The sequence below is a fragment of the Gasterosteus aculeatus genome, chromosome 17 (genome assembly GCF_964276395.1).
Source record: "Gasterosteus aculeatus chromosome 17, fGasAcu3.hap1.1, whole genome shotgun sequence".
Classification (NCBI taxonomy): Eukaryota; Metazoa; Chordata; class Actinopteri; order Perciformes; family Gasterosteidae; genus Gasterosteus; species Gasterosteus aculeatus.
The window spans coordinates 15513990-15527051 of NC_135705.1; the positions used below are offsets into that span (position 1 = coordinate 15513990).

A 13062-nucleotide genomic window follows, 5' to 3' on the forward strand; every position below is an offset into this window, starting at 1 on the left:
TATTAAAAATAATGTAACTGACGACTTCAATAAAATAATGACTTACCATCTAAGGAGTTAAGACAACGTTTTATGGTGTACTTGAAATCCTTTATTATTTTTTTCCCATGTCTAGACTTATCTAAGGCACCCCAGTTTTGAGCTGCGTCAAGAGCTGGTAGCACAAAGTTGAAGGAATTCTTTATTCCTTTCAAGAGGCCATCTCTGGCATCGATCATTGAAAAGAAGATCTCCTACAAAGCACCAAGACAATATCATCAATCATGTCACAAAATCCAAAGGCAAAGAAGCAAAACCTAGCTTAGTACTAGTTGCATTTTCTTTTGTAGCAATTATTTACCTAACCAATGCAAGATATGCTTTAAACTAAATGAATACGGGAATACTGATTGAATTCATCCAGTCTGATGGATGTTGTGATGTGATGTGTTATGGGACTAAAGCCTTGCCTTTGTATGTATGTATACTTGTATCATATTTCCAAGATTTAAAGTTTGCATAATCTTGATCAACGTACGCTCATTTTTAACTGTTAGATATTACTATTTTCGCACATTGGGATGAATTATGGTTAGCTAATCACAGAAAAAGAGAGAGGTGCACTCAACATATGTAATAATAATAAATAAATATGAACCAAGAAACAAGAAATATTACTCTGCATGCAAAACTCACTAAATAAGGAATCAATATATTTTCCTTTTTTCCCTTTCGGGCAGTCAAGAACCTCTTTTAGCACATACATAATAATACGGTAATGCCAATTCAACCGGCTATTTTGGTTATTGGCTATTAAAATAGAATAGTCAAATGTCAAAATATGTCCATCATACCAAGACAGGATTATAATACAATTACAAAGACACTACCATACATATGAATGATTGTCCTACCTCATGTATTTTTTCTGAATTCACAGGAACGTCCACTCTGGTCCGTGTGAAAAAGCAGCAAATGCCTGTAAGGCATGTCTGAGACAGATCGGCTAAAAACAGCCTCAATATTTTTTCCCCTTTGGTGGGCCCACGATATGAACGTCCACACTCTGAAATTGTATTTTATTATTTATGTTAATGAGATGAAAAACAGTGATAGGCCTTAACAATTAATACGTATGTTTACTTAAGTTTGAATGTTCATCATTACGAGGACCAACAAAATCAATCTTGTAATGCAATTATGCCTACCTATTCCTGGTATTTCTGCCTCTTGATACACAAAGGAAATGGTTTTACAACCTCCTTTGGCAAAGAAATTATCAAAAGCATCCAGCTATTGAGCAAGCAAACATAAATGGTACAGTTAGAGGGCATGAGAGAAATTCAACTAGAAAGAAAATTGTAGTATTAGTAACTATAATAGCAACTGATGTTGGTTCAAATGCTGATACTTTAGGTATATTAATGCCAAAGTAATATCACATGGCTAACAGAGTGAAGCCAAAAAAGAGCAGAGCAAAGAGTTTTCGTTCCGGATAGTAAAATAACAAGATAAAACTGACCAATATTATTTTCCAGGTGAAAAAATGATCTCTTATCAATGTTTGATTTTTCATTTATTTTGTTCAGAAACCTGATTGTATGGAACCAAACTGTCCAAAAAACATTGTTCCCTGTTATGTAATGTTCAAAGTCAGATGCATTTAGTAAACAGTGAAAATGTTGTGGTTATATCTTTGGTTATATCTTTCTATTATTATTCTGCCTATTGTTGGAATAGTGAAAAGAACAACAAGGCGATTGTAGTTCAATTTTTTTTCTGTCAACTTTCGATGAAGTCTGTTTAACGATGTTGTCTGATTAAAGTCTGTTGGCTTTGAGGAGAGAGCATAAATTGTATGTGTTAAAATATTATAATAAATGGGTAAACCTGTGCTGATGTTATTTATTATTTATTCACTTCAATAAACGCCATATACCATCGCAATAGAATACAGGTGGATAATAAACGTGTCCACCAGGGTGTAATGTTTCCTTCACTGCCAATCAGAGCTAGAGCCAGTAAATACTAATGACTAGTGCAATCATTTGACCCAGGAATGAATGCTGATTGTGACCTTTCCCACTGATGGAAAAGCTAGATAGGGGGGGGTGTCCTGTGGGAAAGGGGCTTTATATGATACTAATGGTATCCCAATTGAAAAACTCACAGAAGAATCTAAAATAAATTCTTCTACTGTCGTTGGATTCAGATCCAGCCTTTCAGCCAGGATGTCAATCATGTACTTGTGTGCAGGGGTGAGGAGCATCTTTCGCTCTTCTCTTGCCTGCTGGTATTTGGACTGAGAAAGACATGGGTTGTAAACAACAGAAATTATCTTACACAAGTAAGAATGCATAACAAAACGTCATACTTTTAATGGGTGCATTGACATGTGTTCTGAAAGCCAATGATCTCATAAAGGTGTTAACTTACCTGACCACCATGCTTGTTTATCTTTTTATGTGCATCCATCATGAAGAGCTCAGGCAACACCCCCTTTGCTGTTGAAAAACAATCAGTCACTCTGCTTATTCTCTCTGGTTCAATTTTTTTTTATTACTTTTTTAAAAACTAATTAGTTGACCCAAACTGCCACGTGAGATTGTTTTCTACATCCATTTAGCCTATGATAACGCCAAATAAGTAGTAATTTCCCCCTAAAGTTGGGTTAGGCTTACATTTATGTTTGAGGGGTTTACTTAACTTACATTTAGAACATAAAGTAACATGGAGACAATATATTGATTCTATTAATGGTACAATTTTAAAGTCAATAGCAATACTGTATAAATTAAGAGATTTACTTCTAAGGCATTTCATATCATGTAATGCTCACTTATACTTCCTTACATACCATATGTTGTGGATGTGTGGGGTTCAATCTATAAAACACTTATAAATTGAATCAGGCTGTTTTTTATGAACACACAAACCCCTTGTTTGATTTGACATATTATAAAAGAATGCAAACAATGTTCAAATCAAAAGCAAAGTCACTGCCAGACTGTGTACGTATGTGAACGTTTTTTCTCCATACATGAGCTATGTAACTATGAGAGATACTAAATTGACCGTAAATCAATCAAATTGGCCGTAAGTTATAAGTTATATAACGTTATATTTTTTCTTTCTTTTAATCAAAACGTCTTGAGGGTAACTTAATTGATAACAATTTAGGATTGGAATATATAATCATTATGATTCTGCTTACAACGTTACCTTTTAAGTAACAATGTAATCATTATATTAGTTTGTATATATGTGTTATGCATTGTACTTAAAGACTGAATACTAACTATTAATGTTACTACTAAGCTAAACTATACATTAAACGGCTTTGAAGTTAACGTTACCATTATTAACGTTCGATACTCGTGCCACAGGCCCAACACACGTTGAAGTCAAATTACCATAAATTAACGTTTGTTGGCTTTCAATACTCTTTTCAATACGTAAGGTTACGTTGAATAGCTGTCAAGCTAACATGTCTGTGCTATGTCACAAAGCTAACGTTAAAGTTGGTTATGTTAACGTTACATAGCGCGCGCGCGGGTGTGTGTGTGTGTGTGAGTGTGTGTGTGTGTGTGTGTGTGTGTGTGTGTGTGTGTGTGTGTGTGTGTGTGTGTGTGTGTGTGTGTGTGTGTGTGTGTGTGTGTGCTGTAATGATAACGTTAACGGTTACAAACGTTAACTTCCAGTTACGTCACTGTTAACTTAACGTTGGATCAGATTAACGTTAACAGTGGGTTAACATTAACTTGTGAAAACATTGCCTGGTCTAAGCTAAATAACATCGAAAATAACATTAGTCTAGCTAAAGCTAGAGCTAACGTTAATTTAACGTTATTGCGGTTGCCGTTACAGATATAACTTAACGGTAGCGCGGAGGTACTGTTAGTTCAACTTTTAAGTTAAGGTTACCTCTTTTTAACTTGTCTAAAATGATTGCAACTCATATTCTGCTTACCTAAACTCAGTTGACCACATTTTCTCGAAGTGCTGTTTCTTTTTACCAAAGGCTCGCTGTTTTTTTGTTTGTTGGTTGACCGCCGACAGATGAGATTGTTATTCAGCCCCTATCCAGTGAACTAACGTAACGGTAAACGGTTGAGTCATAACCGTTATCGTTCACCGCTGAGGCGCCGCGCGCTCCGGCCGTTAGCGCCGGAGCGCGCGGCCTCATCTTTGTATGGCCTCATCTTTGCTGTTTGGGAAAAATCCTGCATTAATCCTGTTCCTCCAAAAATATATATACTTATTCCCCTTGAATAAAGGTAGAAGGCTCTGCTGAAGTGTTTCAGCTTTTCTGGAAAATCCAAACTGCAAAACATAATGTTACAGAGCAGCAATACAACGATGTGTGAGGCATGTGCTAAAAGCAGCTTGAGTTGTATGTGATTGATTGATTGATTGATTGATTGATTGATACTTTATTGATCCCTCAAGAGGGAAATTTTGGTATCACAGCAGCATGTACAGGGAAGAAAATAGAATAAAAAGATACACATTATATACAATACAATAAGATAGAAATATTAAATTAAATTAAGTTAAATAAACTAAAACTGAAACAAAAGAATAACCTTCCAAAAGAGACAATAATAATAATTTGTAAAAGGAGAAGAGGAAGAGGAAGAGCAGCAACATCACAGCAGTACAGGGTTGTTATTGTCATTATTTTAGCCTGGGATGATTTATTGTAGAGTGTTATTGCACTGGGCAGGAATGACCTCCTGTATCGGTCCTTGTGACGGCGGAGCTGAAGGAGTCTGTTGGAGAACGTGCTCCGCTGTCCCTGTAGCAGGTGGTGGAGGGGGTGGTCAGGATTATCCAATATGGATAACAGTTTCTTCAGTGACCTCCCCTCCAACACCTTTTCCAAGCTGTCCTGTTTGCAGCCAATGATGGAGCCGGCCTTCTTAACAAGTTTGTTAAGTCTGTTGGTGTCACCGGCTCCAATGCTGCTCCCCCAGCAGACCACGGCGAAGTACAAAGCACTGGCCACAACAGACTGATAGAACATCTCCAACATCTTGCTCCACACATGGAAGGATCGAAGCTTCCTCAGGAAAAAGAGTCGACTCATCCCCTTCCTGTAGACGGCGATGATGTTGGTCTTCCAGTTCAGTCTGTTGTCGATGGAGACACCCAGGTACTTGTAGTCCTCGACCATGGCCACCTCCTCTCCCAGAACCCTCAGCGGTAGCGGAGCCGTCGTCTTCCTCCCGAAGTCGACCACCATCTCTCTGGTCTTGGCCACGTTCAGGAGCAGGTGATGTGTTGTGTCGGTGGACGTACAGTCTGTTATGAGGCCTGCGTGAGGAATGTTAGAATGCTGCTGTTTGGAGGCACTGCAGACGAGCTCGCTAAGCGTTTGGGTGGTTGTCAGAGGAGTTACGAGAGATTAACTTCAGACTTACACCTGCAACTCATCGACGAGTGAAGGTGGGAAATACTTAAATAAAACGCCCGCATGTTTTGGCTTGCGTGTCACCAACCCACACATGTTAATTGTATTGTGCGAAAACGCCAGCAAGAAGTTTTATTTTATTCCAGGGAAGAGAACAAAGTGCTTCCCCCTTCGGCGTGTTGATACGTTATTAATCATTTCTACCATAATCCAATACTGACAACAGGAATTGTCTTGTAAATTTGACACATTACATTAATGAAATGAATAAATAAATAACAGAATTAATGAGCTATGCCAGTACAATACTGAGATACAATTTAAATAACTCCCATGGAAGCTTGACCGTTTTAGCAAAGGAACCGAAGGCTACGCCGCTAATCTGTGTAAACCAAGTCACCTGTTGTACCATTAAAAACAACCTTCCAATTTATCTATATCTTATTATATACAATGGTTATGATCGTTTTCAACCAATTAAAAAATGATTCAAGTTTAACTTCAGAAAGGCTTCTGGTTGAGTAGACAACAACACATCCCTGGATGCTGGCCACTGACAAAGTTGCGAAAGAACGGCCGTCGCTTACGAATCAGCAGGGAACCTTGGAGGTCTTACCTGATGTCAGCGACACAGTCAGCAGCGTCCACGCTAATGGCAGCGCGGACATTTTTCTCTGGTCACCGATATGTGTACGTGTCTGCGTATCTTGAAAGGCAGCTGAGGGATTCTGCGGATACTTTCTTTTCCTGATCTTTATCTGTCAGAGGTGATGGGAGGAACTGAGCTGGCAGGGTCCTGAGTCATCATGGTAACACCCCAGTGTGACACACACAGGTATGATGCGATGCATGTGTGGTCCACAAACCACCCAGCTGATAGTCAAATAGAAACAAAAACCACTAACTAGTTCTTTGATGAAATTGGTGTGTTGCCAAAAAAGGTCAAACGCTCTGTTGGCCTATTTAAAACAAAAAAAGTAGTTCAAGTGTATCCTTACAAGACAAAGGATGGTTTACAACTTGACGTTACCTTTTTTTTCAGTTGTCTTTAAGTGGCATAAACTTCCTTTGTTTCATCACGTAAACCAATGTTGTCAAGAGATGTCGTCATTTTAACTTTTGCACCTGTCTGACCCCAAACACCAATTTTGATGTGCAAGTGCATCTATAACACGTGCGCTGTAGACTAGGGCAATGTCTCATCAAAACAGTCTTGATGTGCTGCAGAGATCTTTCAATAATCAACCGATTCAATTTGATCCACAACGTGCTGCACTTGTCTCGGCTGTCTGCGGTGTCCTCTGACAGCCGTCTTTAAAACGTCTGTGTTCCTCTGAGAGCACAAGTTTCAAAGGAAGTGAACTGAGTAAGTCTCTAACATCTGTGGGCTTTTATTGGCGGTACTGATGCTCTGAATGAAGCTCGACAGTGCCCACCTCAGGCTGCTAAACGCCACAAGCACAGAAGCAATATTGATGAATTGGTAAGTCAAGTGTACTTAGTGATCATTTCAAATGATAGGCAAGAAAAATCGGATTCTTATTTATCACAGCAAACAATGAATACATATGTGAACATTAATTAAATCAAATACATTATGAAGTGTCTTAGTGGAAAATAAAGATATTAAAGCTGTGGTTATGTATGAGAAACCAATCATTCATTCTTAAAAAGCACAAATTGACTCAACGTGGCTAGCCAGCTAGCACACCCACAGACAACTCGTTTGGCTGTCAGAGCGATAATAAAAACTGCTTCCTTGACGGCTGTCAAGAATATTCTCAAAATAGACAGCTTATGGTATTTAACACGTCCTGCTCACAATACCTTAATGCTTTTGCTCAATAGTTTATTAGTTCAACATCCTAGAATGGAGTCATCCCACAGCTTCTCCTCCTCTGACCTCGTGTCTGCTCTCATTTTGATTTTCTTCTTCTCTTTCCTGTATTTCGCTTTGGCTGGCTGGTCCTGTCCACACTCCCCCTGTTCAACATTCATTTCAGCATGAATATGCACTCCAGTCTCCTTCCTACTGAGCATCATGCTCTCTCGCATTAAATTGTCCGTCACCCGTTTCCCTCCTTCCACCTCAAAGTCCTCCTCTCTGCATTTATTTTCTCTTTTTCTCTGCTTGCTGTGATTTTTCCGCTTTTTTCTGCTGCCCTCTTTCTCGGACTCTCCGGATACTTCGTCATCATCTGTTTCCATCCTTCGTCGCTTCCTCCTCTTCCTCTCCTTGTCCGAATCCTCATCCCTTGCCTTCCGGTCTCCTTCCCTCCCGGATGTTCTAGTTCTCCTCTTCTCTCTGCGCCTGTATTCGCTGACATCGCTGTCACTTGAGCTACTGCTGTAGGAGGAGTAAGACGACGAGGTGGTACACGAGGAGGAGCTCAACTCCCTTCTGCGCCTCCTCCTGTTTGTGGGTGGGTTGGTGAACCGTGGAGAGCTCGTCCCCGCAGGGACCACCGGAGGGAAGCTGTAATCCCAGTGATGGGAAGGCCGCGGGGGGCCCTGATACGGAGGCCGCCACCCTGCAAGTGGGTAGTAACCGCCGGGGTGGGAGTGATGAGGAGGGTTGGAGGGGGGAGGGAGGTGAGGCATGCGCAGGTTGAGTTCAGTACTGTCCCCCATGTGAAAGGCTTCCTCCTCTTTATCACCTTCCTTCCCCTCTGTTCGTAGGTCCCCCGCAGGGAGGACCTGACCGGCCTTGGGGGTGATTCCACGAGCCTTCTGAACCTGAACGTAATCGGCCAGTTCATCTGCAAATGTGTTGTAGTCTTTTTGTTGTGATTTGCAAAGATTCACAACCTTTTTCTCCCTGGCCAGGAACATACAAGCACAAATTATGTTGCTATTCAATTAGCTGATAAATGATGTTAAACTAAAGCCACATTTAGTATTTTGTGTCACTGGAAAGCATAAAAAATGTACAGAAACCAATTCTTCTATTATCATCAGCTGTCTGTCTAACTTACTCTACTTAGGTCCAACTGGGTTTCATTCATGGTAAAAGCAAAGGCATTTCTTTGTTATGCTTCCTTAGTCCTGCACCTGTAGCTAACTGCAGCAGGCTATGCACACTTTACACCTCATTCAAATATTTAACATGGCCATGGGACTCGGTTACACAATTCATATTTGGACTGAAAACCAAAACATGAGTGACAATCAGCTAAAAGTGGTGAGGTGTTGATATTAATCTGAACTATTGCTAAACAGGAATTTGCTGCTTTAAAGTTGCCGTGTCTCTAGAAATACAAATTGAACAACAAGTAACCACAGATTACATTCCAAGTGGAGTATAAATTAGGACAGTGGAGTGTTTGTAGGAAAACGAATTTTTACCTAATCTGGTGTTTGTTCCCTTGCATGTGGGCCTGGTACATCTCCACGGAGTTAAATTGCAGGCTACACATCTGACACATCAGGGAGTTTGCTGCAGACAACACAGAGAGAGAGAGACAGCATGAAGGATACAAAGCAACAGCTTATAAGCCCTCAGATATTCAGCTTCCTTCGCTTTCTTCTTGATCTGAGGTTTCACACTGTTTCCTACTTCTACTGATGTCATTGGTCTCCTTTTCTCACAGTTGGGCACTGACATGTAGTGTGTCAAACTAATGTCCTATCTGATTCATAATCATTTTCTGAACCTCAATATGGCGGTTGGGTGTGATGTGCTGCATATTATTAACACCGCTCTGTGTTACCTTTTTGGTCATCGTCTCCGAGCTCTCTGAGCAGGTCCTGTCTGGCCTGATTCCTCTGGTGTTTGCGTCCGTTGTAGTGCTGCAGAGCCATTTGCGGATTGTTGAAGGAAGCAGCACACATGGCACAGAACTTGTTGGGGTCTTTTAGGTCAATGCCTGCGCTGGGGGCAGCTGCTGGGTCCAGGAGATGCTTCACATCACTCTGTGGGGCGGACTTCTGTTGAGCACCACCAGGATCCCGAATCAGACTTGGCAAAGTCTGCACCTCTGGCTTCATGTCTGCAACTGCAACAAGAAATTGTTAATTTACTGTTATTTGTCTTGTCTTCTGAAGTTAAGTGAAGCTAAACTTATATTCTGTCAACAAAATGTACTGTTGAGTAGATAATATCAAAATTCATAACACCTTTCAATCACAAAATGGCCACTTGCCTGGCGGCTGAGGACCTTCTTTACAGAGATTTTTCGCATGGACTTTGCCTTCATAGTGTGATTTTGCGACCACGTGGGAGCTAAACACCATTTTACACAGCTCACAGAAACGATCCTTATCAGTAGTCGTGGTCTGCTGAAATAAACAAGCACAAGAGACAGATATATGCCTCCTGATGTTACCATGTAACCTGGAAACAATGAGAAAAGACAACTAGGTGCCTGGGACGATTCTTCAGACCTTCTCTGTGCTCCCCATATTCTTTTGAGAAGTAAAGCACTCGAACGACACTCAACGGTAAATACTCACAGCATTGTGCTTTATGTTTCTTCTTTGGTAAAGTTCGTCTTGCCAAAGTTAAAGTTTAACATTGCATCTAAATGTGTGAGAGTCAATTGACTAAAAGGGTTCACACCTGGAGTCCCGTTGACCTGATGTCCATCTCCTCAGCTCTCTCGGCCTGCAGGTACACTTTGACTTTCTGAGCATGTTTTTTTCCCTGTGGTCGGGAGATACGAGAGATGTTTTCATTCAGGCTCTGAGACTAAAATGCACAACAATGAGCAGTGCTTGGAAGGCGGCACACACCTCATAGTGCGACAGCCGCTGAGACTCAAAGAGCAGCACAGCCTCGCACACATGGCAGTAGTCGTCAGTGAGGAGACCCTCCAGTCGCTCGTCTCCTGTGTGGCAGAATACACCGTCACTGTCACCATTGAGCCTCAGAGAAAATGCCGAAAGATCATTGATGTATGTATGACGTAATCCTCATATTAGATTACTGTATTCTTTGTTCACTTGTTCACACTTGTTTCTTTAAACTACTGATTTTGACATATACATTTATATTTATTTGGGGACAAATTGGTTAATGAAGAAGTAGAAGCTGAAAAATGATTGAATTGGTATAATATTCACTGTTTCAAACATGTGATGATCCTGCATAGAACAAGATAACAGTGAGCAAAGCAGCTTTTCCTGTTCTACACATTGCAACGACAACTAACCGTAAAATGGAAAGGTGCATTGGCCCATTTTAAGAGGGAATTTCAATGTATTTAATTTATTTAAAATGCATCATGTTCTTGGACCAATTTAAAGAAAGATAGTTATTGTGGGAAACGGCAAAAACACTAATTGTAACGTATTAATACTGTGAGAAAAAGTTTGTTTCATAATTTACTGAATCAAATCTACTTATTCAATGTCTAAAGTATTTTCATTTTTCACCACACGTCTCCCTTTATGCAGCTTTTGAACGCAGGAAGCAGCCAGACACTTTACCCTGATAGTATGAACATAAATATGTATATAAACATAATAGTGTACCAGTCCATGGTTTGGAAACATTTTCTCATTCAATGAGTATGTTCAAATGTTTGACTTGTACTGTATATGTTTATAGATGTATATATACACATCTGTGTGTACATTCATCATACCAAGCTCATTTTCATTTGCAACACAAAGCACTCAAAAATGTGTACTATTCATAATTGCTCGACTGTTTGGTCATATATTGGGTTATGAGGGTGTGTTTATTTCACCAAAACAGGTTAAAGGTTTCACTTTTAGATTAAATCATTATATCATAATACAAACTGAGGTATTACGATGAAACTCAATGTTTCCATCCTTGCATCCAATAACTCATTTTCAGAATATTACTATGACAAGGTTTCTTACGTGGTTTAACAATGTATTCTGCACTAAGATAATTGTATATATGTCTTATTGTTGTATGATATTAAATCACCTTTATGCCTTGTGGTGAATAGAAATGTTAAAATCTTAAATTATCAGTTAAATACTCAAATAATCAAAAAAAAAATTTTTAATTTAGTAAAACATTTGATATGCTATATAATTGGTGCTGATTATCAAAAGATACAACTATATAAATCAATACTGAAAATGGCCACTGGAGGCCTATCAAATGTGTAATTGAAGTAAGAAAAAAATGGAATTGGAATCAGACCTGTGAAATATCTGCAGTCCAAATACTGACGTTGGCAGAACTCAGATGTATTGGAAAAGGACGACAATGCAATAACATACAGCATTTCCCTCTGTATCTATGTAAATAACTACAGCTCAAATAAACTAAGATCTGCCAGGAGTAAAACAATGAATGCACATTTTGATATGCCAAAATATTCCTATCGGTTGATACATTTCAAATACTGTACTTACCAAATGATAATCACAGTAGCAGTTATCAAGACCAGAGGGATTTTGGATACAGTATCTCGAAATGTGTACAATGTTTACAAACAATTTATTTTTCTTTTACACTCTTATCTTGAGAGGGAAGGACAAATGGCCATTTTAGACTCAATAACAACTCCAGCGACTGAGGCCACATTTACACATAGCCGGGTTTTTACAGAAACGAATATTTCTGCCCCTCCGTTTTTAAAAAAAGATACGGCCCCGGACGCCATCATAACTATGCCAAACCTGTAGTCGGCAGTGTAACGAGAAGGATAAAGACATGCAGACCAATCAGAATTCTCAAAACCAACAACAAGTCGCATACTGTGACGTTTGACAACCTAAAACTCCTTTGGACCTCGTTCACACGCAAACACAAAAACGGAGTTTTCAGAAATCTCCACTTCGGCCGGAGTTTTTAGAAATGATCGTTTTCCGTGATAAAACCTCCGTTTTTGTGTAAATGAAAGGCCAAAACGCATCGAAATATACGCGTTGTCTAAGCCTGAGATCCATCCAGCTATTTTAATACGTTCCGAATGTTGTTTACACAATAAACAAACCTTTTATAGAACACATTTTGCCACAAGCTCTTAAATTCCAGTCTTTTGTCTTCATCTTTATGCCGGAGACAATATACAATTGATCGTCAACCAAGGTGACGAAGTTATTTATTAAAATACTAATATTTATTAAATACTGGATGGACAACCGGCTGGGATTAACCACGTGTATGTGACTGAGGTTGATGAAACCAGAAGGTTGTTGGGGTCGGGAATTAAGTTTGCGAGTTTTAACATAAGAACGCGAGACATTACGTAATCGACCGACCACTCACGGACCTCGCAAAACGAGCAACTTCTTTAACTTTGTATCTATTTACGAGGTCTATGGATTAAGAGGGCCTTTTCACTTGCGGAATATTGAACGAGTCATGTACGTATATATTGTGCCTAACTTTTAACGTTGAAGCTAACGTTAAAGCAGTTTACATTAGCGCAGTTAGCCAAGGAGCTAGCGTAACTTAACGTTAGCTCACTTGATTATTGAGCTGGTTAGCCAGTTAGCCAAAAAGCTAACATTGGCTCGGCAGTTAGGACACAATACAGCTGAATGTCCAAGTTGTGGACAAAACTCACCTTCAACCTGGGTGCTATCTATTTGAGTGTTTATTACTTTGCCAGCATTTGTGACAGAAGCCGCGTTAGGGGAACTAGCAGTGGTATTTTGAGTGTCTGACTCCGCAAGCAGCGGAGTACAGACACTTCTATCGTCCATGTTTTTCTGTGTGCGTGCGTAGTGACGTATTAATG

General features: G+C 39.7%; 3 protein-coding genes across 4 annotated transcripts in view; all 3 read right to left on the reverse strand.

Moving 5' to 3' along the window:
• Window positions 1–2463, reverse strand: part of LOC120835571 (dynein axonemal heavy chain 8-like) — a 30410-nt gene extending 27947 nt beyond the window's left edge. Inside the window, exons 1-5 of the mRNA XM_078091703.1 lie at window positions 2150–2463; window positions 1188–1272; window positions 859–1045; window positions 379–385; window positions 47–233 (exon numbers count right to left, since the gene is read on the reverse strand). Of these exons, the coding sequence (XP_077947829.1) occupies window positions 47–233; window positions 379–385; window positions 859–1045; window positions 1188–1272; window positions 2150–2338 (655 nt within the window). The 5' untranslated portion in view covers window positions 2339–2463. The remainder of the gene's footprint in view (window positions 1–46; window positions 234–378; window positions 386–858; window positions 1046–1187; window positions 1273–2149) is intronic.
• The window catches only part of cd8b (cd8 beta), a 42571-nt gene extending 36399 nt beyond the window's left edge, over window positions 1–6172 (reverse strand). The window contains exon 1 of the mRNA XM_040204609.2: window positions 6009–6172. Coding sequence (XP_040060543.2) covers window positions 6009–6060 — 52 coding nt within the window. The 5' untranslated portion in view covers window positions 6061–6172. The remainder of the gene's footprint in view (window positions 1–6008) is intronic.
• A 749-nt stretch (window positions 6173–6921) lies between these two features.
• On the reverse strand, window positions 6922–13048 carry zmat1 (zinc finger matrin-type 1). 2 transcript variants are annotated; one of them, XM_040204608.2, is made up of 7 exons: window positions 12889–13048; window positions 10124–10218; window positions 9951–10034; window positions 9535–9667; window positions 9103–9387; window positions 8738–8828; window positions 6922–8210 (listed from the first exon to the last, which is right to left on the reverse strand). In XM_040204608.2, the coding sequence occupies exons 1-7, from the start codon at window positions 13025–13027 to the stop codon at window positions 7250–7252; spliced, it is 1788 nt and encodes a 595-aa protein (XP_040060542.2). In that variant the 5' UTR covers window positions 13028–13048; the 3' UTR covers window positions 6922–7249. The 2 variants fall into 2 exon arrangements, with proteins under 2 accessions (XP_040060542.2, XP_040060541.2); XM_040204607.2 differs by having other exon boundaries at window positions 9535–9670; window positions 12889–13047.
• Window positions 13049–13062: the final 14 nt, after the last annotated feature.

Bases quoted from the DNA above. Each gene is read 5' to 3' on its own strand.
- zmat1 (XM_040204607.2), bottom strand. From the start codon at position 13,027: ATGGACGATAGAAGTGTCTGTACTCCGCTGCTTGCGGAGTCAGACACT. The intron at 9,388-9,534 runs GCAAGTGGCCAT...TTCTTGTTGCAG, and splicing joins AGAAGGTCCTCAGCCGCCAG to TTGCAGACATGAAGCCAGAG. The intron at 8,211-8,737 runs GTAAAAATTCGT...GTTCCTGGCCAG, and splicing joins GGGAACAAACACCAGATTAG to GGAGAAAAAGGTTGTGAATC.